Below are 26,336 nucleotides of genomic sequence, written 5' to 3'. Positions count from 1 at the left end.
ATATTCAAATAATCAGAAACATGCAAGAGTACTATGGACATATTAAAATGGTCAAATTACAGGTACCAATTAAATCTAATTTGACTCATTCTCTTGTGTCATTGATGCTAAAAGATTACAAAAAACTACAAACTTATCAGGATTCTGTGTTACTTTGAAACAAAATAGTTAAAAAATAGAAGATCACTAAAGACTTACATACTGAGAAAGTAGAAAAATGCAAAAATACTTTTCACAGGTGTGTACTTTTCTGAATATCTACTAATAAAACTATTCAGGTACATAATATTTTATTTTAGAGGTTTCTTATAACTTTTGTATTGTGAGTGCTGTAGTGTATATTTAACTTATTTTGTGGTACAGTAACTTAATGGTATGTGATATTTTATTAAATATACAATTTCATTTCTTTGACTAACTTAAAATATTTAATAATAAATAACTGAAATTAATTTGAAAACAATCCTATACCATCATCATTTCCTATAATTTAAAATAGTTATAAAATAAAAACACCATGAGAAATTTCAAAATTGTGATTTTTTAAAATATTTATAGACTGCACATAAAAAGACTTTAGTATATTAATAAAGTTAAAATACATATACTCTTCAGATTTTTTGCACAGACTGTATAGAGAAGGAAATTAGACAGAAAAAACTACTCACAAAGTGATTCTCATAAACCTTCTGTACAGTGTTGTACAATGACATTTTTCAAACATTATACTTACAAATATTTGTAAAAAAATATTAATCACCGATGACAATAACTTAATAATTCTAGATGTTGAATGTTTAAAGTAAAACTCCAGAAACAATAACTTAAAAAATTAAAGAACCCTCCGGCTATGTGAAATAATGCAAATAGCATTTCAAAATGTTTCCTAGCGGTTATCCATACTGTATGTTTTTACTAACTACATAATTTGGTAGTTTCGTATTCCACAGGGATAGGTTGCTTGGCACTGAAGGCCTGCAAAGCAGCTAGAATCCTGACCACTTCGCTTGTGGATAACTTAAGCCGATGACGAAGCAAGCAGGAAAACAAGTCCAGTTGCTGTTGACCAGGTGGTGAGAGCCTATTAACACGGTCTCTGATTTCCACAAGCTGCAGAAGTGCAGAATCTTGAGAACCCTGAGTATATGGATAGTCCAGCTGTAGAATCAGATCCTGAATTGCTTCGGGGTCAAAGTGCATACTGTAGCCAAATACCTGTAAACTGTTTATTTTCATATAGCCCAGGTTTTGTGATGGGTCCATAAACTCCAGAGGCTCATAATAGGTGGTATCATTTCCATGGAGTGGTGCAGACTTGATGCGGCTCCTCAAATAGATATGAACAGTTTCAAAAAAGGTTTTCCATTTGTTTCCCAAAGTCAATGTCCAGTTGTAACAGTCAAGAGGTATATCTAACTTAGTCCTTTCCCAGTCTGGGTAGTTGTTTTGATTAATGGGCATAAACCAACTTTCTGAATGGCTACCTCCAAATGGGTTGATATAAACAGACAGCATTGGTTCTAATGTACTGTTTTTGGTCAGGCAGATCTGAACAGACAATCCCAGGAGCATATGGACATGATTAGATTTGTATTTGTTGCTCTTCAATGTCAGAAGCATCCTTTTTCGCCACGTTGGGTCAAACCAGTTGTTCAGTCTCATGTCATTGCTGATGAAGATTGCATGGACTGCAATCCGGCTGTCACGTTTCTGAAGCAGGTATTTCAACTCCAGATCTTGTAAGTCTGTTTCAAAACCAATGTAGTGGTCAGTGGAATCAGGTACCTCATGCCTACACAAACCTTGACTAAGCATATAGCCAGAGTTACAACTTCCACATCGGGTGCGGTTTTCATATGAACAAGAAGCACAATGAGGGCCATCCCCAACTGTACATGGGATAATTCCTTGACAAGTAGGATGATCATAGGTACACGAGCAGCTTTTGGTTTCTTCAGAGAATGTCCCAATTTGATTGTTTTCACTGCAGTACAAAATGGACTGAATATGATTCAGCCAATAGTTAAGAGACCTAATCAAAACAAAAAAAAAAGGAATTAAAAACAGAGAAAGTTTGGGTTTCGACACTGATGAGGTCTTTGACATGATTAGACTGGAAATAATATGAACTTTTATCATGAATCCCTTTGAGATTTCTCTTGTGTAAGGTATTGTGCAAAGAGTTAGAAAATATTAGTAGTTTAACTTATAGAAACATCGAAACCATGTTTGCATGGACTTTGTTTACATGATTACTATTAACGTTCAGTTGTATAATACCATATGCATCAGAGTGGATGATGAAGATTTCTATCTTCTTTGCTGAATATATTGTTGATACAATATAATTATCTCAAACTACCTGAACTTGTTCATGAACAGTGCCCCCTCAGTAAGGAGCAGGCCTTCAGTGATGCCAGAGAAATCTGTAGATTCTTCTGCTGGCACTAGGTTTCCACAGACTCTGTGGAGATTGTACCGTATGTACTTGTATTTTTTATAGAATAATTCTTACTTTTATTATAATGGAGAAACATAAACTAGCTCATTTGGCTAAACTCTTTTTTGTGCTGTGATAATCAGATTTTTGTGTTGTAAAACATTTGAACAAATATTCAGAACCACAAGATCCGTCACACAAATATGGAGACATTCCTACTTCCTCATACAAACATAGAACTCTTTTTCCAGCATGAGCTATGCCAGAAGAATATGTAAATATTCATTGAAATTTGTTCCTTGAGAGACAAGAGCTAAGCAAGTGGGTGGTAATAGATGAAATGCTTGCTGCCTGTCAGCATTTTTAAGTGAGAAAAAAATGAAGAATTTAGATATCCCCATTTTCAGGATATAAACTATTTTGTATATGTTATACGAATCTAAGATAGTGAAATAACTAAGTAGAATGTAATAAAAATGAATATTGAAAGTGCATGATATATGGCTTGTACAGCTGCAATGAAACCTTGATAATTCACTTAGCTTCCCCTACTATACCTTTTGCATGTTTTTTTTATTGAGGATCTTCATTCAGGCTACAGTATATATTGTAGGCTTTTATTGGATTCTGGAGATTTCAATATATCCATAATGTATTCGGCAAAACATATGAACAGGATAATAAACCAGTACACAGAATGTCATGGGAGTAATTTCAAAACTATTACTACATGACATACAGTACGTATAATATTTTTACTCTTTAGAATGTAGCATAAAATAAATGGAAATACAGATAATCATCTATATTTAGATAGCATAAATAAAACATATGTCTCTTCTTTTACATGACAATAAGCGTAGGACAGACACTTTTATTCCTGATTGTTTTGTCAAATTTGTTTGGTTTAGAATTCTTTTAGAGAAGATATTTTCCTTTTTTAATATTCACAAGAAGTGTTAATGAGCTCAGTATTATAGGGCTACACATATCATTTTATAGAACCATAGTACTAAAATAGAATAATCCTTACCTTTCTCTTGGTACAACTACTTTAGGCTGCGAACGACACCTCTTACTTAGGCTAAAAAGCCTATTAACAATTCTTTGTGCCCTGTTGAGGAGCAGAGTTGTACTTGACTCCAGCTGTTTATAGCGATGTTGAATGCTGGAATCTATCTTCCAGAAGTGATGAATAGCAGAAGTGTTCAAAGCATAAAATGTTGGTAGTCTTCTCACAAAGATTTTGAAATCATCTGAAAAAAAAGTGTTGACTGTTGCAGTCTTGTTACAATATATACACAGGGAGGAAGATGCTGCAAAACTACTGTCTCTTCAGCACAAATTCCTGTGTTGTTTTTGTTTAGTACAGTTTTGATTGTGGTGTAAAGCTATTGGGTCAATTTATAATATGGACAAACATAATTCGCAATTCATGACTTAAGATTGCTGTTGATAACAAAAGACCACAGATAATGACATAAAAATAACAAAAATGTGATAAAATACAAAAACAAGAAAATGAATCTATGTATCCTAATTTGCTATACACTTGTTCCCTTTAATGTAAAATATTCTGGCTTTTAAAATTCTAAAAGTTTTAAAAACTGTCTTTATTCATACCTGATTCTTCAAATTCATTACTGGCTGCTCTCCATGCTTCTTGAATGTGCAACAAGTTCTGTTCCATTGCTCTGATGTCCATGTCTGGACAGTTACATTCTGGAAACCTGGTACTACAATGGCACCAGCAGTCATTGTTTTTACAGACAAATTCGCCCTCTGCATTACAACCAATGTAACTGAGAGCAGCTTGAACAAAGCGATTTCTCAGGTAGTCCGGTAACACGACTTGTAGTCCTTACAAAATAAGACAAACAAAATCACGTCTTCTTAAAATAATTGTCTTCTTCACACAAAATATAAATAAATAATACTTAATTCATTTTAAAAACAATTATTTTCATAAAAAGACAGGGGAAAGAACACAATTTACATGGAGAATACTTAAATAATTTCACTTGCTATTCCACTATTTTTTACTGATTTGTCCAAAAAAATGTTTCACAGCACATTATGCCATCACTATGGATGCAACTTTATGCAAAATTTTGGGAACAAGTTAACAAAATGAATGGATAAGTGAGTCTACTTAATTTCTACTTCAAGTAGATTTCCCTACCTATGGTATTTACATTTAAACCCTAACACTATTTTCTGTGATACTCCAAATAGATTCCCTAACATACACTCTGTGACATCAATAATATAGACTAACAATCAAAAATGTAATCGTGCAAAATTATTTGCTTTGAAAACATTTAGTTTTCAAAGAAAATAATTTGTTGAGTGTTGAGTGTTGAGAATAATTATTTAAACCATGCTATAGCCGATGCCTCTGAATTTTCATTGCACATACAAATATTTGAGTTAGTCTTTGTACACAGTTCATATTTTATGTCACAAAAAACCTTTTCACATTGTACAATATCCAAGCAGTTAAAATATATACATCCATCCATTTTCTAACTGCTTGATCCACTTCAGGATCATCCACTTCAGGGTCATGGATAAGTAAGGCATGGTACACCCTGGATGGGATGTCCATGTACAGTATCACAGGGCACAGTATCCTACATATATATATTGATGGAAAAAAATGCAGCATTGAGAATACTATAGTTATAGCTTATGTATTTTCATTAAAAAATGGTGTCAATTTGTATAAAGTCCTCTGACTGACAGCAATACAGCTTGTGTAGTGAAGCACTGCAAATTGCCAATCACACGAAAGCTCGTTAGGTGCACTTTTACACAATGAGGTCCAGGTAGATTTCTGTGTAATCCATAATGCCTCGAATATCACCAGAAGCAAGGGAGAGGGCCATTGGCATGTTGCAGGCAGGCATGTCATGTGCCAGTATTGCCAGACACTATTGAATAAGCCGCTCCACTGTGTCCTGACTGCAGAGAAGGTTTCAGCAGACCAGCAGGACAAATGACCATCCAAGATCCAGTTGCCCATGAGTGACCACACCAGAGCAGAACTGACACATCAGACTGGTCCATCTGAGAGATCATTACAGATTGGCCACCCGAACTGCTGCTGAAACAGCTGGCAGACACAATGCATTAGTGACAGTGAGGCTCCGTGCTGTGGGCCTTAGAGCAAGGCGACCTGTCAGAGGCCCTCAGCTCACACCTCCTAGACCTCACACATGACTGGCTTGGGCCAGACAGAGGCTGCGATGGACTCATCAGCATTGGTATCAGGTCCTCTTCATGGATGAGTCATTCTTCAGCCTGTTCCACGCAGACGGGAGGGCCAGAGTGTGGAGCAGGAGGTGTTGCATTTCTTTTTCCATCAGTATATATAATCTATTTAAGATATTTTTCTGGATAAGCAGAGTTTTATTTTTCATTTATTTTCTAGTACTTTTCAAGATAAGAAAGCCAACCTACCATTACGTAAAGTTCATTTTGATTTAAAACCTTAGCCAATATTATACTTGCCCTGATAATCTGGCTGTATTAAAAGCAAATTAGAACTGCTGGAGAGTGAGCAATGCAATCGAGCTTTAAGGAAATGGTCGACAGAGGGTGAACAAATTTGTAATTGTCAGTGTTAAACCCTTTATTATACTTCTTTATCCAACTCTTCCTTTGCTTTACAGCATTAGACTGAGTTCTATTCATGCCAGCAAAAAGTGCAACCTAGGCTAATTTTATACCTTGTAAATGAATTTTGTTTTCAGGACTCTGAACCAGAACAGAACTGACAGAATCCAGGTTGTCATAGTTACTGCATCCAAGAGGGCCTGTCCTCGTTTCAGTCACCTAAAGAAAAGAAAACATAGTCAAGAATGTTAAAAAAGCACTGTTTCCCAAAAGCTCTGAAGTAATTTAATATGCACAACCACATAGTGGAAATCACATCGAAAAAAAATGAACAATTTCCTTTGTCTTTCTTGAAACTAAAGAATATGGCATTATTGACATATAAAAGTATGCTGTTCGCTTTCTATCCTTGGTAGGTAAAGCCTTGTTGTAACAATAGAAGAATTCAATATGCTACATCTTTGTTCTGTCATTGTTCCAAAAAAGAACAAGATCAAGTTTGAAGTTAAACAGTAATAGGAAAGTTACTGAGTGATCTTTGTAACTGGCTATCACATATGAGATAATACTCAAAGAAATTAAAAATAAAATAAAAAAGTATCAACTATGTCAACAATGGACTTATATTTATATGGACTTTGGAAATACTATTAAGCTATCCCAAAAAAGCCAGGATACAATAGCACCTATGCCAGAGCCGATGCAAAAAAGTGGTTGTGTAATTGTGATAAACATTCCTGATTTAATTTGTCAGTATTAAAGCAAATGACCAATGGGTGAAGGGAAGAACTAAAGTAAAGCATATTTAATGAACAATTAATAAATTTGTAATGCCAGTGTGTGTCCTAAAAAAACGCAAACTACAAAATGGTGTTAGTTAATAGACATCTGGGAGAAGGTCGAATTCCTGTCTTGCACTTCAGTTCTCCTATACAGTATATAAATATCTGCCTGCTGCACACAACTCTACACATTTTTTAAGCACCCCTCCCTCCACCCCAAAGTACCCTTGCAGCATCCTCCCCGATTCATTCCTCATAAATCAGGCAGGGTTGTCATTTCCTTAGCCAGGTGAGTATTAACTATGCTATCCCTTTATATTCTTCAGCTCGCTCCATTATTAGAACTTGCCGAAACTACTGAAAAACGTCAATTTACTAAAACGTTACCACTGTAAATTTAGAACTTGGTGTTTACAAGAAATAAACAAGGCACATTATGATGAAACCAGAACTCTAGACAGTATTGACCTTCCAGCAATAACTGATGGGTTTGTAACAAATGCCAATTTATAAGAAAGGTGAAGGCCAACGGCAAAATAGGATTTTTGGGGTCTGATAATAGTAACTAGTGGTCCTTTGTTATAGTGCACAGTACTGACTACGCTAGTAATTGTGCTATAAATGCAAATAGATGTGAAAAGGGACCTAAATCACTCAAAAAAGAAGATACTTAAAAACCTCTAAAACTACAATTAAATGAACAACATTTTTATATAGCCCTAGGTTTAGGTCTATAACTAGATGCTTAAATTACCTACAGATATATACAAAGAGTTGTAAAATAAATATTTCTTGCTAAATAGTAAGAAAACAATCATTGTACACTAAATACAGATAATGCCACAAAAAATTATTTAGATGCAAACAATAAAAATTTGCTATAAAACAAACTGAATTCTTTAAGAAAGAATCTCAAAAATGAAAGTATCAAAATAATTACATCCTCTTACCCATTTCTCAAACAGCAATAAAGTTTCAGCATTCAGTTTTTCCCCTGTCCTACTTAAATACTCTCAACTCTCAAAAAAAACAAATCCAATATAAACCTTCATAAAATTAAAATGAAAACTTTTAAGTTCTATTCTAAAGTTTCTGAATATTTCTAAAATCTAAACAGAAGAATAGTGATGGCCAGCCCTTGTCCTGGAGAGCCAGTCTAGGAAAGTTTATAAGACACTTTAATAATCATTTTGCAAAACCTTTGAACTCATGTGAATTTTTGATTAACTTAATACATGATTTGTTTCAATTAAATAAGAAATGGCAAATAGTGGTGACTGCAAATGACAAATTATTAGTGTTCTCATTTCACATTATTTGTACTTAATTGAACAAATCATCTGCTTCAGTAGTCACAATTAAAATATTCTAGATGTTTATAAATTGAGGACACATATGGGTGACACTTTAATGGGGCATGAAATCTGCTGTATTGTGCATCTCCAGGAACAGGACCAGCAAGCCCTATTTTATTAGAATAATTGATGTGTAAAACTACGTAAGATTACATACTGTATGTAGAATAACCACAATTTACATAAAATGTGTTACTTTGCATCAGTTAAAAATCTGTTTTAACAACTATTAGATCATTAGATATGAGATACAGTATTTACTTAATGTTTCCTGATACTCCACCACCTATGAGTGCAATTCAGACACAAAGTCAAAGCAGTGATCCTCCACATTAGTAATTACTTTGGCACAGGGATTTGCATTGATGAACACCAGTGGACTACTCCAAAATGGATTGTGGTGAAATATCCATAAACCAGGAAATCTCTGTGGCTGAAGTCATTAGAAATATTATAGTTGTTATCAACAGATGAAGATGAGGCTTCATAAACGTCTATGGTCTAAGCAAAATGACAAAACACACAGGGACAGGAGCTTTGTTCTCCTTTTAGCATTGCATTAGTGTCTCCACAATCACAGGTCAATCATCCCTGACAAAGGCCTGATTTAAAACTACTGTAAATCAAGGTTACTCTGGCACATTGGAAGACAAACTGCCAGCCTCAGGGCAGATATATCTCTTGTTGTCACTTACAGATTATTCTCAGGGCTACAGTGCTTTCCTTCTATATTTCCCCACTGGGCCTATAAAAGTAACTGTATTGCCATTGCAGATTAATGATGTCTTGTACTTTTTTCTTTAAAAAGTCAGCCCTCCATTGTGTGCAGAAAACGTAATTTTTTTAAACCGACTGTAAGGTCAAAGCAAGAGAAAAACATACATCTTTGTTGTCTAAATTATTTTAATAGCAAGTGGAGTGATAGGATAGGAAAGAAATGACAGCTAATCAAGACATGTTTATTTTGAAAATTACATAAACAGCTACATTTAATTATCTAAAGCACTGCTTATTGCTGGTTTATAAAAATTTTAACGGTGCAATAGCTTTCAAATTAGAAAGGAAGATGGAAGCAAATCAGGATCCTGACACACACACTGCACACATTTACATTCAGTTTATTGATGCTTCCGCACAATTAATTAAATTCTAAGATCCATCTTTAGGGATCGGCAGATTAATTTCTAACAGAGACAGATGTCCAACTTAAAGGGAAAATTGACCAAATGCAAATATAGAGATGAATTTTTCTTCTGCATAAAAATGAGACCATCTGCAACAAGTCTCCAGTGGGATAAAAGCATAAGTTTCTCTTTTTATCTAAACAAAACCCCAAAACACTGACGTTTCCAGTCTTTTTAACTTGCCCTGTTTTAGTGGTTGGCATTATAAATGTCCCACTTAGATATTTTGTGTTTAAATTAATATATTAATGAACAAACTATGATGTTATGTATTTTTAATGATAATTTTCCTTTAAAAAGCTTAACGTTTTGATGTACAGTACATACTTTACAATCAATGTAGAATGCATTTTAATTGAATGAGATGCACACAGTAACTAAGCAGTGAATGTACACCACATGATGTCCAGTGGATGGGAACACTAAGCAGTCAAAGAGGAAGAGCAAGTTACAAGATCTCTTTCAAAAGACATTGCAGTTACTATGAAACTATATAATATAGTCTGATACTTTTAAATTCACTACCTTACTGCAAAAGGGACGTATTTAGTGACAGAGCAGTAAATACATACAACCTAAGATGGCATTTTTAGTGTTCCATGTGCTTTATGATGGCTTCAATACTTGCAAATATAAAAAGAAAAAATATTAAGTATAGCTAAAGTAGGTTCACACCCAAAGAATGCTCCACAGCAAAAACGTTGTATTTTTCTTCTCTTTTCAGCATCGAATAAACCTTTTACTTGTTCCTATTAAGTATAGCTATCACATTGACATTTTGTTTTAAACCCATTAGTTCAAAAGCCCAGATGTTCATAACTTAATCTATGAGGGCAATTTGTTGTTGAAGACATGGACTAGAATTTAAATGCCATGTGTCATAACTAACAGTATTGACAGTATTTTCTTGCTATTAAAGTATAAATGCATTACAGTATATGTGGTACAGTTGACCTGTAGTTCTTTAACTGCAGTGAGCATTGATGCCACTGCAAAGATATTCTGTATCTGTTAGGTAACCAATTTATTTTGTAAAATGGACTAACATTCTTTCGGGTCTTGACATGTTGGAAATTTATGAGCGAGTCCTTTGCATTTCCACAATCATTAGATTTGGAATACATTTGGTGACAGCTCTCAAGCTTTTCTCATTCTTTCCAATTTTAACATGTCAAACTAAATTTAATAAAGACAAGATATTCAAGTTGACAGTTTTTTTAGTATTCCTCCAAATTTATGCTTTCATTTCAAAAAGTAAATTGCTTTGACAAAGCTATTTTCTATGTATTAAAATTTCACATGTTCTTGAGATATTTCCTTACAACATTCCCACAGCATTTGGGTAGTCACAAACCTTTATTTCAGTAGCAAACAATTATTTTTTGTATAACAGTGTGTGATACTTTGAGGAGCTGGTAGAGGCAGGTTAGCTACTGTAGATGACTCCCACAATTCCCATTCTCCAGCTGACAGTGCAACAAGAGATACAGGTCAGCAGAAGTGTACAGTATAAAGCTAAAAGATCTCAGTGAAAAGATCAGAGGAATTCAGTGTTTGGCATCAGAAGCTGTATGTAACGAACAGTTCTTTCCAGACCCTATGCGGAGGACACAATCCGAAGAAGTGGGGAAACACTAGGAAAAAGTCATGCAGGAATACGGGGATGAAAACAGGGGGGCGTGTCCAAAGTGCGCTGGTGCACGGGGAAGGTGTGGCCGAGGCAAAAAATCCAAAAGTAATCCATAGAGGGAATCCAAAAACGCAAGAAAGTCCATAGCCAGGTGATCCATCCAAACAAGGAATTAAAAACATGAACCGGGTTGGAACCGGCAGACAAGGAACAGGAACAGAGGTTAAAACCTTAATGGGACCAGGCGCTTCCAGGTCCCTGACTCGCACGGTGCGGAAACTAGATGCAGAGCCAGGATGAACGTCAACGCCTGGCTTTTAAGATGGGCTGGGAACAGGGATCAAGTGCACAGAATTAAGTCTGAAGTGAAAGGGCTGGAGCACCCTTAAGGAGGAGGGACTATAATCGTGACAGTGTATACAGTATATTGTATGGAAAAAGAGTTAAAATGGGCGAGAAAGAAAAATAAATAAAAAATCAATACCAGAATATACCGTATAGGTGTTTTGATTAGATTAGTGAATAGTAAGGGACTAAAAGTGTTTAAGCAAAAGAGCTAGGCTTTTTGCTTTCTGCTTTGTTTGGTCTTTTTGTGTTGACATCAGTGTAAACAAATGGACCCCTGCACCAAACATAAACATCTCCAATGTATTGTATCTTATGGCTGAGACCCAGCATGAAGAGTCAAACTGTTGTAACCATCAGCCCAAAATCACCATAAGTGTTTAAAAATGTCTATTTTCTAATGCAGGGGGAAAAAAAAACAGCTTTACCACTTGAGAGATCTTTGAGTTTGCTGCTCCCAAGAGATGTCATAAGACATTATTCAGTATAACCCTCTAGAAATTCCAGCAATATTAAATTAATGTAATTCTTCTCATGTCATAAAACAGGAATTCTGTTGTATGCTCTGTCTTATATAAGCCACCTATGCTAATTTCTTGAAATGTCATTATTGAAACTCAAAACTAACATTTTATTCCACATTTAGATTGTTCTGTCATTCTGTCATCACTCCACCTCAAACTTGTGTTATATTTCACTGCATTAAGGTTATCCAACAATATTGCATATTTAAAAACCTGATGTGGAAGAGGGTTTCTAAACATTCAAATTAACATTTGATGTTTATCATTATTTTATTCTTTGGTCAGAGATCCACATATTACATCTAGGGATTTAAAAACAAATTTAACAAATCTTCAAAACTGTTCAGCATCGTAAAAGCCTTTGAAACAAATATTTTGATTTCCAGCCTTTGTCTCTAAACTTAATTTGTCTGCTTTCCTACAGAAATAAGGGGAAAAAATGGTCGCAATTTTATTCCTTACAGCTTGTTCTTGAATTGCTTGACAGATGAGCCAAACAGACATTGTCAGAACCAGTGGCTATATGCCCTGCGTTGTAGCTTTATCATTTAGTTTGCCACTGTCTATAAGACATGTATTAATAGTTATTTTTCTAAATCCTACCTCACCACACATACATCTTTTTTTTAAAGGGTTATGGCACAAAAAGGACAGTTTACCATTCCAAGGTCCTCTAAAAACCCTTTTGTGTAAGTAACAAACTGATAGTAACATATACAGTAACACTTTCAACACTGTATTACAGTATCTGGTAGATATTTAGGATGTCTGGCCTACTCCTGGAGTCACAATTATAACTACATACAGTACAGTATAGAAAACCTATTTTCATGCAAAATATGAAAGAATAACTTACAAAGTGAATCAATCTTTATTAACCTTTCAAAACAAGATGGTTTTGCTGGCATTTTAATGCAAACAGATGTACACACTCTAGGCACTCTGGCACACAACCTTAGCAGTTTACTACCGTCTCTTTTTGTTCTGTCAGTCCTAATTGTAGTCTAAACCATACTATATTTTATGCTATTTGTAATTTTGATTGACTCATTCATTTTTTTCAACTTATGCAGTCATGCAATTGAGTCTCATTCTATAAGTTTTAGCAGAACTTGTATGGAACAGAACAAGCTTGTTTTTGCCATTTTTACAGTACATACAGTACCTGCTACTAATTACAAAATGTTTTGAAGGATATTCCACGGTGCAAAGAAATCTATATACCTGTTTATAACTGCTTACACTGCAAGTTTGATAATCATTTTCCATGATACATGTGACATACTTTAGTGAAACAATCATTTACAGTGTATATATATAAAAAAACAATCTAAACTAAAAGATAAGTTTAAAGTGTAAGTGTGATGTTCTCAACAGAGAACCTTTCACTTAGTGGGATTTCTGCCAGGACTTTTCATTTTCAGTGCATCTGAAAATGATGTAATCAGCATGATTTTCCTACTGTACATAGACAAGCACTGATGCAGTGAAGAGAGAGTTACTGGCATTGGTTCCAATGTATTTTACTTTTCCTACACCAATTATACTTCATACACCAATAAAACCTCCCCAAAGCACTGTGATTTGTAGTATGTTCTATGTACTGTATCTGTTTCTTAGGTTTTGTCTCACTAACTGTTCTTATTATGGACATTTGCAATGTTTTCTAGAATATCCATCATGGCAGGCTCTTATTCAGGCTCAAAGAAGTCTATTTTGTTTTCATATACAGTAATACTACAAAAATACTGTAGTTTCATACATGTTATAGTTAAGAGATTTTGATTATAGGATTTCATTGTAATTTATTCCCAATATAAAATACTTATTAATTTAAGGTGGGTAGCTGCGTCAGTATGCGTAGGCTGCAAAGGAACAAGTAATAGGTTTATTCCATGCTGAAAAAAAGAAGAAAGAGAACACAACGTTTCGGCCGTGAAGCCTTCTTCAGGTGTGACACCTGACACACCTGAAGGTGTCACACTTCAGGTGACACACCTAAAGAAGGCTCCACGGCCGAAACGTTGTGTTCTCTTTCTTCTTTTTTTCAGCATGGAATAAACCTATTACTTGTTCCTTATTAATTTAATACCCTTATTATTTACCCTCTAGAATGTTATTTACAGAATATAAGAAATGCCTATCTATTTACCTTGTTTGGCTACAAGCTAATTGATCCCAGGACAACAAGGCTTTTGCAGCATGTCTGGGTAACTTGCTCCAAACCTAGTGTAAAGACGTGTCTCCTGTTCCAATTTGTAAGTGCACTTCTCTATAGCTTCCATTTCTGTCCTCTGGTTTATGTTTCAGGGTCAATTCTGAAGATTCCATGGGGCTGGTTTTGACAGTTTATTTGAGGATTTTGAATACCGCAATAAGTTACCCTCATAGTCTCCTGTTCAAGACTAAAAAAATATTTTCACCTTTCAGAGTAAGCCATTCCACTGACGCCACAAAAGTGACTGATTCAGGTGCTGCCTTATCTTTTTTGTAACATTCTAAATGGGGTCATACTAGTGCATTGTAGAGTCCTTTGCAGCTTTTATAATGTTTGCAAATCCTCCTATCTTGGTATCATCTGTGCTCTTAAAACCGTGAAAACCTTATTCTCATTCAGCTTTTTTCCTCAGCTTCTTTTGTTTTCACAGGAACCAGTTTTGTGAATCCATTCTCTTTTACTTTACATTTTGTTGTAGGTGAAATCCCAACTTTTCCTTACAATTTCTCTCAAACTATTTTTCCTTCTTATTACTATACTAAACTATATAGTAATTACTATACTAAAAATTACTATAAATAAACAATCATTACATTCTGTAAACCCACTTATTATACTCTGCTCCTATACTTTCTGTCATTCTTCCCTTTCAGAAGAACTGGGCAATCAAATTTTACATTGTACTTCAAAGTTTCACAGATAGTGAACCCTGATATAAGACTAGTTATTAAAACTGCATTTTAAAGTGATTTAGTAAGTAGAATTCCACCAAAATCTACAAATTGTATTTTCTTTAGAAAGGGAAATTAAATAGATGTGTATAGAGGTACTGTATGTGCATTTATTTGTAATATCTAAACAATTGATCAAAGTCACTCTAATTTGGAAGATTGGACGTTATCAATTTCTAACCTGGCTGCAATACCACCATGATCTCATCAGAACGTGGAAGCTGTGCAAGGCTAGGTCACATCACATCAGTCCTGGGATGGGAGACTAGGTTGCTACAGCAGGAAGTGTTGGTATACCAGTAAACAGAACTTTTCTCTCTGAACCAGAATGGTGACTGGGGACACTGTACACTATAGGAAGTGAGACATTAAAACTGAAGTCCTATTGGGTCATTAGAGAGCCCATGGCACATTTTGAAAGAATAAGGGTATTTGAGAAGGCACCATGTAAATTTATGAATTACTGAATAAATGAAAGTATTAACTTTATCATTTTTATTAGTGGCTTATTATCAAGTTGGCACCATCTATTGGTTTAATACTTTCACAGCCTGCAATATTAACTAAAGAGGCTTTCACAATTCCTCATTTTTAAAACTTTTGTTCACAATATTTAAGATGATATAACCCAACTATACTGTGTAATTCATTCACCTGAAACATCTTGGTCAACTGCACTAAACAAGAAGTCAGTGATTTAAATTTGGACTCAAAGGTGGAATAAGTCTCAATATAAATCAATGGGTAACTTACATTACAGAAGTAAATCACCTTTAAAAGCTCTAGTTTATGTCTGCCACCCCTGTTCGCATTTCTAGACTGGGGTCCATGCACACTGTTATGTTAAGAAATGATTTACTATTGGCAGTGCACAAAATTCTCTGCATAACTCATCCATTCATTAGTGTTTGACACCTAACTCATATTAGAAATGGCTGACAAATGAGGTTAGCTAGCTAAGAAATTATCGAGATGGAACAGATAATTTATCAGCCAGATCCATATTTGTAGTGGCACAATCCCATAATCATTTTTCTCTGCAGAAGAAATGTATATTTCTGTATGTAAATGTATGTTCTCAAAATAATGCTTTAAAAAACCAATTCTCACATGACTGCAAAAAAAAACAGTGTTCTTTAAATACTACCCTGGTTTACATTACTCATGAGCAACCCGGGATTCCATTTTGATCTCTTCTAGAACTTAAATGTTGTTGATGACATGCATATTTTCCATCAGTCACATTTACTGTCTCAAAAATAATTGCTCTGTAGAGGATGTTTTCCCCATTCATCTTAGATGAAGTGCAAAACATATCCAGTGCTATGACTGAAGATGAGGAATCACATTTACAAATGAAACCTGTGGGTGTGTACTAGTACGTAGTATGGAATTATTGTCATTTGTTCAAGTGAAGACACAGAAATCTCAATAGCAAGTACAGTTTCCAGTACTTATCTATGGTCTAAAAAAGAAAATTAAATGTAAAATAAAAGGTTTTTGTTATGTAATACATAAAAAGCATTGGATAATCTATCCATCCATCCATTTAGATTTTTAGATTGATTTTACCTTAATGGCAGTTGAGGCAATCTGAATGTGGTGAAGCTTGTGAAGTGTACTTTCCCTGTCAATAAAATAAGAGGCTGCAAGCTGGTGAAGTGTCTCAAGAGTCACTGCAGTACTGTTGGAGTCCCCTACATCCAATTTCTTACTCAGTTTTCTCTTATCCACAAATATAGTCAAAGATTCTTCACCTGCAAAATCAAATGATCAATTAGTTCCTGAAATGTACCATATGCTGTATATAGCATTACTTTTAATATTGGTATTGTAATTATACCAAGAGGCAATAAAATGCAAGAACATGTTTTAAAGAAAAAAAATGTTCAATGGGTTTTCAATGGCTTTTGCCTCCATACTGAATTAAAATTCCAGGTTAGAGGAGTGTTTTTCCATTTGAAATGCCATAGTTCAGACACTATGTGCAAAGGTTGTTAAAATGCACATTCACTGTGCACAACCCAGCCCTACGAAAGCACTGCATTGTCTTCCAGACACCACAATTACCAAATATTAGAAGGACTAGACACCTGGAGTGTTCATGAATGTGGCAGTAGTTGGTTGTATTTCTGTGTGCACTAATCAGCCATTAATCTGTCAGACTGCATTGCAATGACTGATAGCATTAGCGATTACCTTGCCCTAACACCCCATGTGTCAGCATAACAAGGTAATATGGTTTCAATTGGCCAAATCAAGAGGAAATGCTGTCATCAGGATTTGAAACAGGCCAATTAGTGACAGAACAGTTTGTGTATGGAATGCAGGTAGAACTCTAAGACTCAGTTCTTGAGAAAAGTGTGAGGCTGGGACATTTAGCTGACTGAAACCAGGATTCCCTAAGCATAACTAGACAGACTTGTTAAGCAACCTAGGTAGTTTTGGCTTTCAGCAAAACAGTGAGTCATGTGATTTTCTAAGCACGTGCTGTCTTGTAGTGACCAGTACCTCTAATCAGACCTAACCCTCCTGTAGGTCAGGACCTTGAAATATGGAAAAAGAAAATTGCCTAAATAAGTGGCAGATTAAAGTAACCTGACTGCCTGTTCCTCCGTCTTATGTATACAATGACTATGCTGTGAGAACAGAATTTTAAATTCGGCAGATCCTAAATATGACAACAAAATACGCTTGTCCAAAGACATCTAGAAGACTATACAGTAGTTCTTGGTTCTTTAAGCCTTACTGTCATTGTAGCCTCAAGATGTCATTTTCTCTGAACTGAGGATTAATATGATACCAATTCAACCCCTTTGCACAGAGCTGTAATGCTGAAACGTATTTATTTAGTGGAGGAGGCATGATGGTGTGGGGTGTAATTAATGTTCAGTTTTAATCAAGGTACAAGGTACAGGGCTGTTCTATAGCCTAATTCAATGTGGAGAACATTTTATGACTAGTGCTCCCTTCATTATTCATGCAACTTTGGAGACATGTACAGTAAAGTTTCCTAAAAAAAAAAACTTTCACCACACATGGCCAAGGTTACATAGGCATTATTCAAACACAATTTTTAAGTACTGGATTTAAGGATTGGATTTACATAAACCATGTAGAAATTAAACTTAACACTAAGTGAGATTTGACAGTAGCATACACAATCACAGTCCATCACAACCTTGCAGAATTAGCATTTGTGAGACATCTGTGTTACCGAATGTCTTTCAGGTATTTTTTCAGGTTACAGGGTGTATATCTAGGTTTCAGTATTTAAGTTATTTGTTATTCCACAGCCAATCCATGCCATGGTTTACTATCATTGTTTTCCCTTTTTTTTAAAATTAATATATGCAATGACATATGTCATATGAACCTTCAATGAAATCAGAAAATGGCACTTGTTCAACTACATGTTTGTTGCCTCTCAATATAATTGAAGTATTTGCCACACATTATGAACAACAAATTTAGAGTTTTCTACCTCCCAATGTGGATGACATCAAAAAATGTGTTCCATATTTCTTGATAATATTTTCAGTGATCCTTTTGAGACTTGGTCTGCGTCCCAGTAGCCGGATATTCTGCATGAACTCTGGATCCAGAGGCAAAGAAAGGCCATTGTAGTCTTTCCTTTCAAGTGCCAGACTGTTGACTTTCCACCGACCAAATTCTCTAGAAATGAGATATTGATAAATATTAGAAATTAGAAACAGATAAATATATATACTGTATATAAGAAGGCTTAATGCATGTTTTTTTATTTTGAGTAAATATATAACATTCCTGTTTTTTACTTAAAATCAAAATTACAGCTTCCATACTAACATAATTACAAATTATAAATCTATTTTTTTTACATACTATCGATAAAAATGTCTTAATGTGCACTTCATTACAAAAATGTGAACAAGTAAATGTAGAGTTCACCACCTCCATATACTATTAACAAACCACCACTATCCCAGGTATTCATTGTAATTATACCTCAAAATTTCTGTTTTTACCAAAAGATCTGTATTTTTTCTTAAACCAGTTGACTGAAATCACCAAACTGCAAAAACTAACTTAAACCCATTTCTTGTTAAAATTAAATAAATAAACATGTGTGACAAACTGTACTTTTACACTTTTACAATTAAGTGAGGCAGAAGAATGACCTCTGTTGCTTAAGACTGAGTTAGTTGAAACTGATTATCATTTCAATCAAAATATCATGCTGCTCCAATCCAAGAATAATGAAGTAACAAACCCATCACCTATTGGATAATTACAAAATATCCACTGATAATGATGGACAATTACAGCCATTATACAACTTGTGTGTAAAGATAAAGGTAATTATAACTGATTTACATATCAGTACATAATAAATCAAAACTGTAAATATGGTATAGTTGTAGCATTTGTTATACAGTTCTTGAAACATGAATACATACTATAAGCAAATTGTATACATACCGTATGCATTGCAATTATGTGAACTTCATATATGCAGGTGTCAAAAGGTAATACAGTACATGGACATCAACAAGTGAAATACAATGAGCCTTACTATAAATCTTAAAGAATGTAATTGCAGTTTTATTCATGTAACTAAGATATTAAGATATAGTTTCAGTGAAATTATTTAAATCCACTCACATTTAAACATACTTAACCAAATTAGAATATTAGAATAGAACAAACAGAATGCTCAATTTGAGTGATGTACTGAAAGAATTGCTGGCCTTTGCCCACTGATTTCTCAAAACCCCAATAATAAGCATTAAATGCTATAAAGCACTTTTTTCCAAATAAACAAATGCCACAGCATGGCAAAGAAGTCCACAGAGAAAAATAATATTCATAAACTACAGTATTGAAGCTCTGAAGCTGGGGTCTCTCTCCAGTAAAGTAATTATGATGACAAAAGGAGACCTGGTACTGTAGATGTGCACATACTATGTATAAAATTATTTTAGAGGAGAAAAAGCCCAGATATGTAATGGAAGAGGAGAAAAAAAGTTGTAAACGTGGCTACTTCAGAAAAGCAAGACTAAAAGACTAGCTGAACAAAGTGCTGCTAGTGGTACTGAAAAATGCAAGGGTCTAGGCAAATTAACCAATAAAGAGTAAATGTTTGGTTAATTCATTAACCAATAAATGTAGTGAATGAAGGGGGTACAACAAAATATTGAAACAAAGCAATATAATTTTAGTATCATGAAGATAATGTTGTGTGTCACTTATATGTATTTTTTACATAATTATAAAGCTGTTTATGAGTGGTACAGAGGTCATCAACTGCTTACAAGGAAATTGTCTGCTGATTAAGTTACTCTTAATCAAAAGCAACAAACACTTCTATTTAAAAACACTTGGAAAATGAATAATTGTTGACGCACTAACAATGGTGCCATGCTGTTGCATTTGTTGATCATTTGTTGATTTTTGTTTTTAATAACAAAAATGGCTTGAAAATGTTCAAAAATTGACTATTATCTAAAAAAACAGTTCATCAAGTTTAAATGTAGTACAATTACACAGTACCGGTAACCATAAAAAAAGTAAAATCAGAATCAGTCAGAAACAAACACATTAGGAAGAAGTAACGAAAACCACTGAAACGTGTTATATTTCAAGAATGATAGAATTAAATATCTCACTTATGCTATAACCCTTTTTGTAATTAATCACAGCTCCATTCAACCAAGTCACACAATTATGTACATCTTCTGATTACTGTATGTGTCATCTACATCTTAATGTTTTTACAATAAGACATTATAAATCTGCCTCCGCTGTACATGAATTGCACTTTTAGTCTCAGTACATTTTTCCTCAAAAGTCTAAAAGCATTTTTTTATTTAGAAAGTGTTCCACTCAATGATTTTATGAAAAAAGACAGTGGATGCTCACTAAAAGCATACATACAACACCATGGCACATAACTTAAGGGAACTGTCACAGGGGGTTTGATTCAATGATTTTTATGTGCATGCTGTATTTTAGCATTCTGGTATCAGGAAAACCATTGCTGAGTTCCAGAAATTGACTGACAGGCATTAAAAATGCAATAAACGAGTACTGGAACCAGTAGCACTGGTTGGTATTGTTATGCTTCTCAGTATAAACTGTATGAATAATAAAAGTTATAAAACACCATATACCATGAAACTTAAGGCCACATTGCAGCAGCACTGAATAGAATGTGTCAATGTCCATGACCTCACCAGAAGAATTACTGTAACACTTGAAAACTGCTGTTTCTCAATAGGTATAACACCTCCATCAGCTGCCACGTCAAATTTTGTGCACTTATCTTGCATATTGCAGGATTATGACCATACTTCATGGATTCTTCTTGACCCCTCAGCTCAAATACCTTTGACAACCCTTGTGCAACAGGCATGGAATTTAACCTTGAGAAAGGACTCCCACCAGATTCAACGTTTGGTTGACATCATATAAATGCAAAAGGGTATTCAGCTTTTAATTAGTAGAGGATGACCTGTTTTACTATCCTCTTTCATTCACCTGAAGGAGAATTTTATACCAATAAATATAAAATAATCCTTTGTATTCATCAAGCCTACTGCTCCATTTATGTTGTCCTGTAAGTAGAAAAATTGACTTTGGATATTAAAAAAAATATTAAAGCCATATTTAGTGTTACCAGTTTCATTTCAGCATGCCTGTAATGTGACTAAAATATTTTGATGCCGCTTCATTTTTTATACATTCTTAATTTCAAATATCTCTCTCCACCAGAGGGCGCTCATGTACTGTACAGCAGGACTGGTTCTATTCTGTTGCACCAGACAAAAGGCCAACTGAGCAACTGTACATATTCACAGATGTAAAAGGGTTGTAAACAACTTCAGTCTTGTATAGACAATATACTGGCAGTCCTATATGGCTTTCATAAACTCAGACTTGCTGCAATTAAGGATTTGTGTAGGTAAATGTGAAAGTACATCTTACTGTAACTGTACCTGTAGTTGAGCATCAATTTCTTTTCAATAATGTAGAATACTCTTCTGCTACAATAAAGGAATTTTTCAACCAAACCTGCACCTATTGTTTTATTACATTTATGTATGATACTGGTTTGCTGTATTGGACAATAATTTAAAGTCACTTTTTTTCCAGACAAAATAATTGAAATCAAGTGAAGTTAATTATTGTTTAAAACTGAGAAAGTTGAGTGACAAACGATACAATCATGATGGTTAGGTAACTCACCTGTAAATCTTGTATTTGGTCGTAAATCCCTGTTGGTACCTTTCCAGAAATTCAGTGAATTCTTGTGAATGATGAAAAGGCCCTTTATCAGAAAGGAGCCACCCCAAGGATCCAGCAACATTACTGGAACTTGCTGCAATAGCTAAAACCCAGCAATGGAGGCTTAGTGTAATGCACTCCCATAGAAGCATTAGAAATACCAGTTTAAAAACAATATACCAGCAGGTCATGCTCCACCCTGGGATTCCACATTCTCTCAAAACGTCTCCTATTACCTATGATGATAAAAAAAACTCATTATTACTCTTCAAAATAAAACAGTTGTCTAATGTTTGTAGAACTCCAAAAAAAAAGACTATTGTAGCATCCAGGCTTCAGATGCCATAGTGTTGTAGTATTTATCCTTTTATATTTTTATTTTAGATTAATAGTTTGGGGGGTTTTCCCCGATTAGAAAAAAAAATCGTCATTAGTACGTTATTTTTCACTCTCTCTACCAACAGCGCTTCATCGGTTAAGCACTTTTAGGAGTTTTTACGGCTTATTCATACTCTTAAAGAATAGACTACAGTACTAAAGATGAGTAAAAAAAAGTGAGTAAACAAAAATGATCCGCAAATGCGCGTTGTTATATAAGCGCTATCGTTATTACTATACAATTTTAAATGCACTCAAGAAGGCTTATCCATTTTACCTCAAATGACAGTGTAATCTTTTTTGCAGTATAGTTTATGTTACTGTGCATATACAGCTCTTACCTCATTCGGAATCAGTTTCTTCATATACTTTAAGGAAGTTTAGTAAAAACAATGAGAATGCGTTTTACCACTAACATCGTTACTATAACTAAGACCATGCATTGCTGTAAAACGCACTTCAAAGTGACTTCACGGAGCACACACATACGATTATTTGTAATGTATCAGAACAGTTTAGTTTTAAAACATAGAAAACATTAAAACAAAAAAAAAAGCTGCAAAAGTATTTTAAAGATGTCTTCGGAATGCCTGCTCAATCCGCTTGTATTTCCAAATTTTCATAGGTATTCCCCTGCTGACAAATTCATCTATGCAACATCCATAAACGTAGGTGCAACACACCTGCAGTTCATTGTCTCACAGAAGAGCTGAATATAATTCCTTTATAGTAGAACTTTTGATGATACAAGAATTAATATTAGGCTCAATTCCATTCGATTTAGATTAAGACCAATAAATGCTACTTCATGCTGTCTTAAACAGAAACTAACAATTAATGTCTTGATCCTTCACAGTAGTCTGAAAGCTTTTACTGCAGCTGCAAAAAAAAAAAACCTACTCCTGTGACAGTGCTCTCCGCGGCATGTGCTTCTGCTGCTGCTGGCTTGCTTTTTTTGCACTGTCAAACTTCCAATTTATTCCAGAGCTCTCAGTCCTATTGGCTGAGAAAAAAAAAGAGAAGGAGGGCTTTTATGTCATATCAGGTTGTTTATAAGCAGGTGGCAAGCGGGGTTGATGGTTTCTCTTAATTTTAAAACTAAGATTGAAAACTACCTACTGTAGAACAACAAAAACAAAAACCTACAGTATTGCAGCGATCTGTTTAATGAATATTAAACACCCATTTAAAATGCATATTGACGTATTTTGCAGAACTATTATTAATAAAATTGTACCTCAAATATGGGTTTTATTAGAACAGGGATACATAAATAATACCTTTCACTGCACTTCTAAAAAGAAACGAGTATTTTTTAGAAAACGACATCAGAATGGAGCACAAAGCGTCCTGGTAAATTCCATTAAAAGAAAATAAGATGAAACTTCAGTATCTAGGGAAATTAGTTCACTTTCCCCATCCCCGTTGTATACTGTATTATTTTGTAATCAGCACAAGGTTTGGAAGACAAAATTACATTAAATACCATTCAATTAGTTGTACTGTAATGACATACGTCTACGATTAATTTAAAAATGTTTCACATTTCAGAGTTAAAACAGTTGCTTTTGGAATGAGGCAGATTAAAACTGACGCACACTGTCAAGTCAGGGATTTGCTTGCTTTGCTGCACAAAACACAACCATCCCTGGGCATAAGTGCAAAGAACCTTAAGTAATATAGGGACAGTTTCCATTGACATCATCTCAGGACCAAGGTAATGTTTTAATATTACTGTTTTGCTAGGCGACACGCCATTGTTCTCCTGCAACACAATTTGCTAAAGTCTTATTCTGTGTCGTATTACATATTGCGACCAACATCTGTTTTCTCAGTGTTCCTTCAAACAAATGTGGAAACAATGGTGTCTGGGGGGAAATGGAGGTGAGAAGAAGTACCAAACTGTTCAGTCTGAATACACAATTATGAGGATCTTACTCGACCACAGGAAAGGCAAGACTATTGATTATCCATTGATTGCTGCAGACTGACAGCGAAAGGAACAGAAGTAAATGATATAATCATTGGAAGAAAATCAAAGCAAGTGTCCAAACAAGATTTTAATCTGCAAAGAAATAAATGGCTGATGGGACTGAACAATTTATTATGAGCAAGCCAGTTGGGTGGAATGGGAATTGTGTGCTAATTTTGTAACTTATTTCCTATGCTGATGCTGAAATGGGGATGGCTGGTTAATTGGAAACACTGAAAGGAACAACATTTTGTCATCACCGTTTACTATCCCAGAGATTCAAAGTAATTCTGAAAAGTAAATGTTCACATAGGCGATAGGCTGTTCATTTTTTGTATTTTGGGGAAAGCATAGTGATAATAATTTAACCAGCCTGCAGCTTGACAGTTGCTTTAGAACTTAGTGAAGGAAAATATTTTAATCATTGAAAGCATTCCCTTGTTATATTTATCTGAAACAATTGATTGTTACAAAATATATCAATGTTTATAACCATGCTAATAGAAGTTTTTTTTTACTTTATTAGTATACAGAAAGAAACATTATACACTTATATTTGAATAATGTATGAAAACGTAGTTCTTCAATTAGTACTCTACAGATTTATAAACGACAAGAATCTCCACAGTCACCTTCTTCATAGGATCACTTGATGGCCAATACAATTTTGTCATCTTGGTTCTGGCATTTTTTAAACAACACAGCATTGCTGAGTGCTACATCACCATACCATTTTTTAGGCTATTAATTATTATTGGCTGCCAAATATTTCAAGCTTTTCTGTGCATGTCACAGATTTCCCTGGTTCTGGAATATATCACCTACGCTTTAATGCATCCAAAATAATGACATCCTTCTGTTTTTTCTTGCTTAGACATATGCACACAACACTAATAAGCAACTTCAGAGTGAAAAATAAAGACTACTTGGCTTTCAGTTGTCAGAAAACATCCTCTGCATTTCTTTCACTGTAGTAGATTACCCTCTATGATTAAGCATTGTGCTTTTAACTGTAATTATGTTTTATTATAATACTTAATATACTTTGTATCAGGTTATTATACTGTGTATGCCTTAGCATGTTAAATACATTGTATTTAAGATTTAGCAGATTATTTTAGTCAGTTCTGGTTTTATTACAGAATATATTTTATTATGATAATAAGAACAATTCTGGAAGGCTACATTGCACTTTTTTAAATTCATTTCTAAGTAAAGTTGTATCTACAAGAAGTTTTAACAAGTTTAATGCCAAAAAGGAAATGTAATGAAAATGTGATGGGAGGAGAAGGATATTTAGATAGAGCTGTATCTGAGCCAATATTTCACTAGTTGAGTAACTTTTTGCATTCCAAATGCCCTCAGCTCTGTATAGCAGGCTGTGCAGTCTAATTAGTTGTTAAAAGTATATATACAGTATGTGTTACATAACCAACAAAAATAGTATTTATAATAATCAGGCTTTTAAATTGTACAGTTAAATCTCCTCTGAAATCTTTTATACAGACAATTTGGGTATGAATGTTAATTATATTTTGTGGTACCAAATGTGATACAACAAATGTGGTATCTGGAACCATCTTATGACTTCTGATTTTGTTATTTGTGCATACAGAGTTAGCAGCCATAGACAGTAAATACAGTAGCTAACTGTGACCACTGAAACTGTTGCATAAGAACATAAGAACAATTACAAGCAAGAGGAAGCCATTTAGCCCTTTATCCCTTTTGATAGTAGCTTATTGATTCAAGGATTGCATTGAACTGTTTCATGAAAGGAAGCCATCATATCGGCTTCAATAATATGTTTGGGGAAGTTGCTCTATACTCCCACAGCCCTTAGCTTAGAGAACCGCCTTGTGTACCCAGTTTTCAATGCACTTCCATGTGGTT

The 26,336-nt window shown here is 34.4% G+C and overlaps 1 protein-coding gene across 2 annotated transcripts; it reads right to left on the bottom strand.

Moving 5' to 3' along the window:
- Positions 1 to 516: 516 nt before the first annotated feature.
- Positions 517 to 23,400, bottom strand: LOC102682519 (BMP/retinoic acid-inducible neural-specific protein 3-like). Of its 2 annotated transcripts, none has more exons than XM_006634862.3 (8): positions 22,813 to 23,400; positions 22,055 to 22,329; positions 18,312 to 18,502; positions 16,400 to 16,584; positions 6,172 to 6,277; positions 4,064 to 4,300; positions 3,474 to 3,696; positions 517 to 2,032 (listed from the first exon to the last, which is right to left on the bottom strand). In XM_006634862.3, exons 1-8 carry the CDS (start codon positions 22,834 to 22,836, stop codon positions 916 to 918), a joined length of 2,358 nt encoding a protein of 785 aa, XP_006634925.3. In that variant the 5' UTR covers positions 22,837 to 23,400; the 3' UTR covers positions 517 to 915. The 2 variants fall into 2 exon arrangements, with proteins under 2 accessions (XP_006634925.3, XP_015210924.1); XM_015355438.2 differs by having other exon boundaries at positions 23,155 to 23,400.
- Positions 23,401 to 26,336: the final 2,936 nt, after the last annotated feature.

The sequence above is a fragment of the Lepisosteus oculatus genome, chromosome 9 (assembly GCF_040954835.1).
Source record: "Lepisosteus oculatus isolate fLepOcu1 chromosome 9, fLepOcu1.hap2, whole genome shotgun sequence".
Classification (NCBI taxonomy): domain Eukaryota; kingdom Metazoa; phylum Chordata; class Actinopteri; order Semionotiformes; family Lepisosteidae; genus Lepisosteus; species Lepisosteus oculatus.
This window is presented reverse-complemented; position numbering and strand designations above follow the sequence as displayed.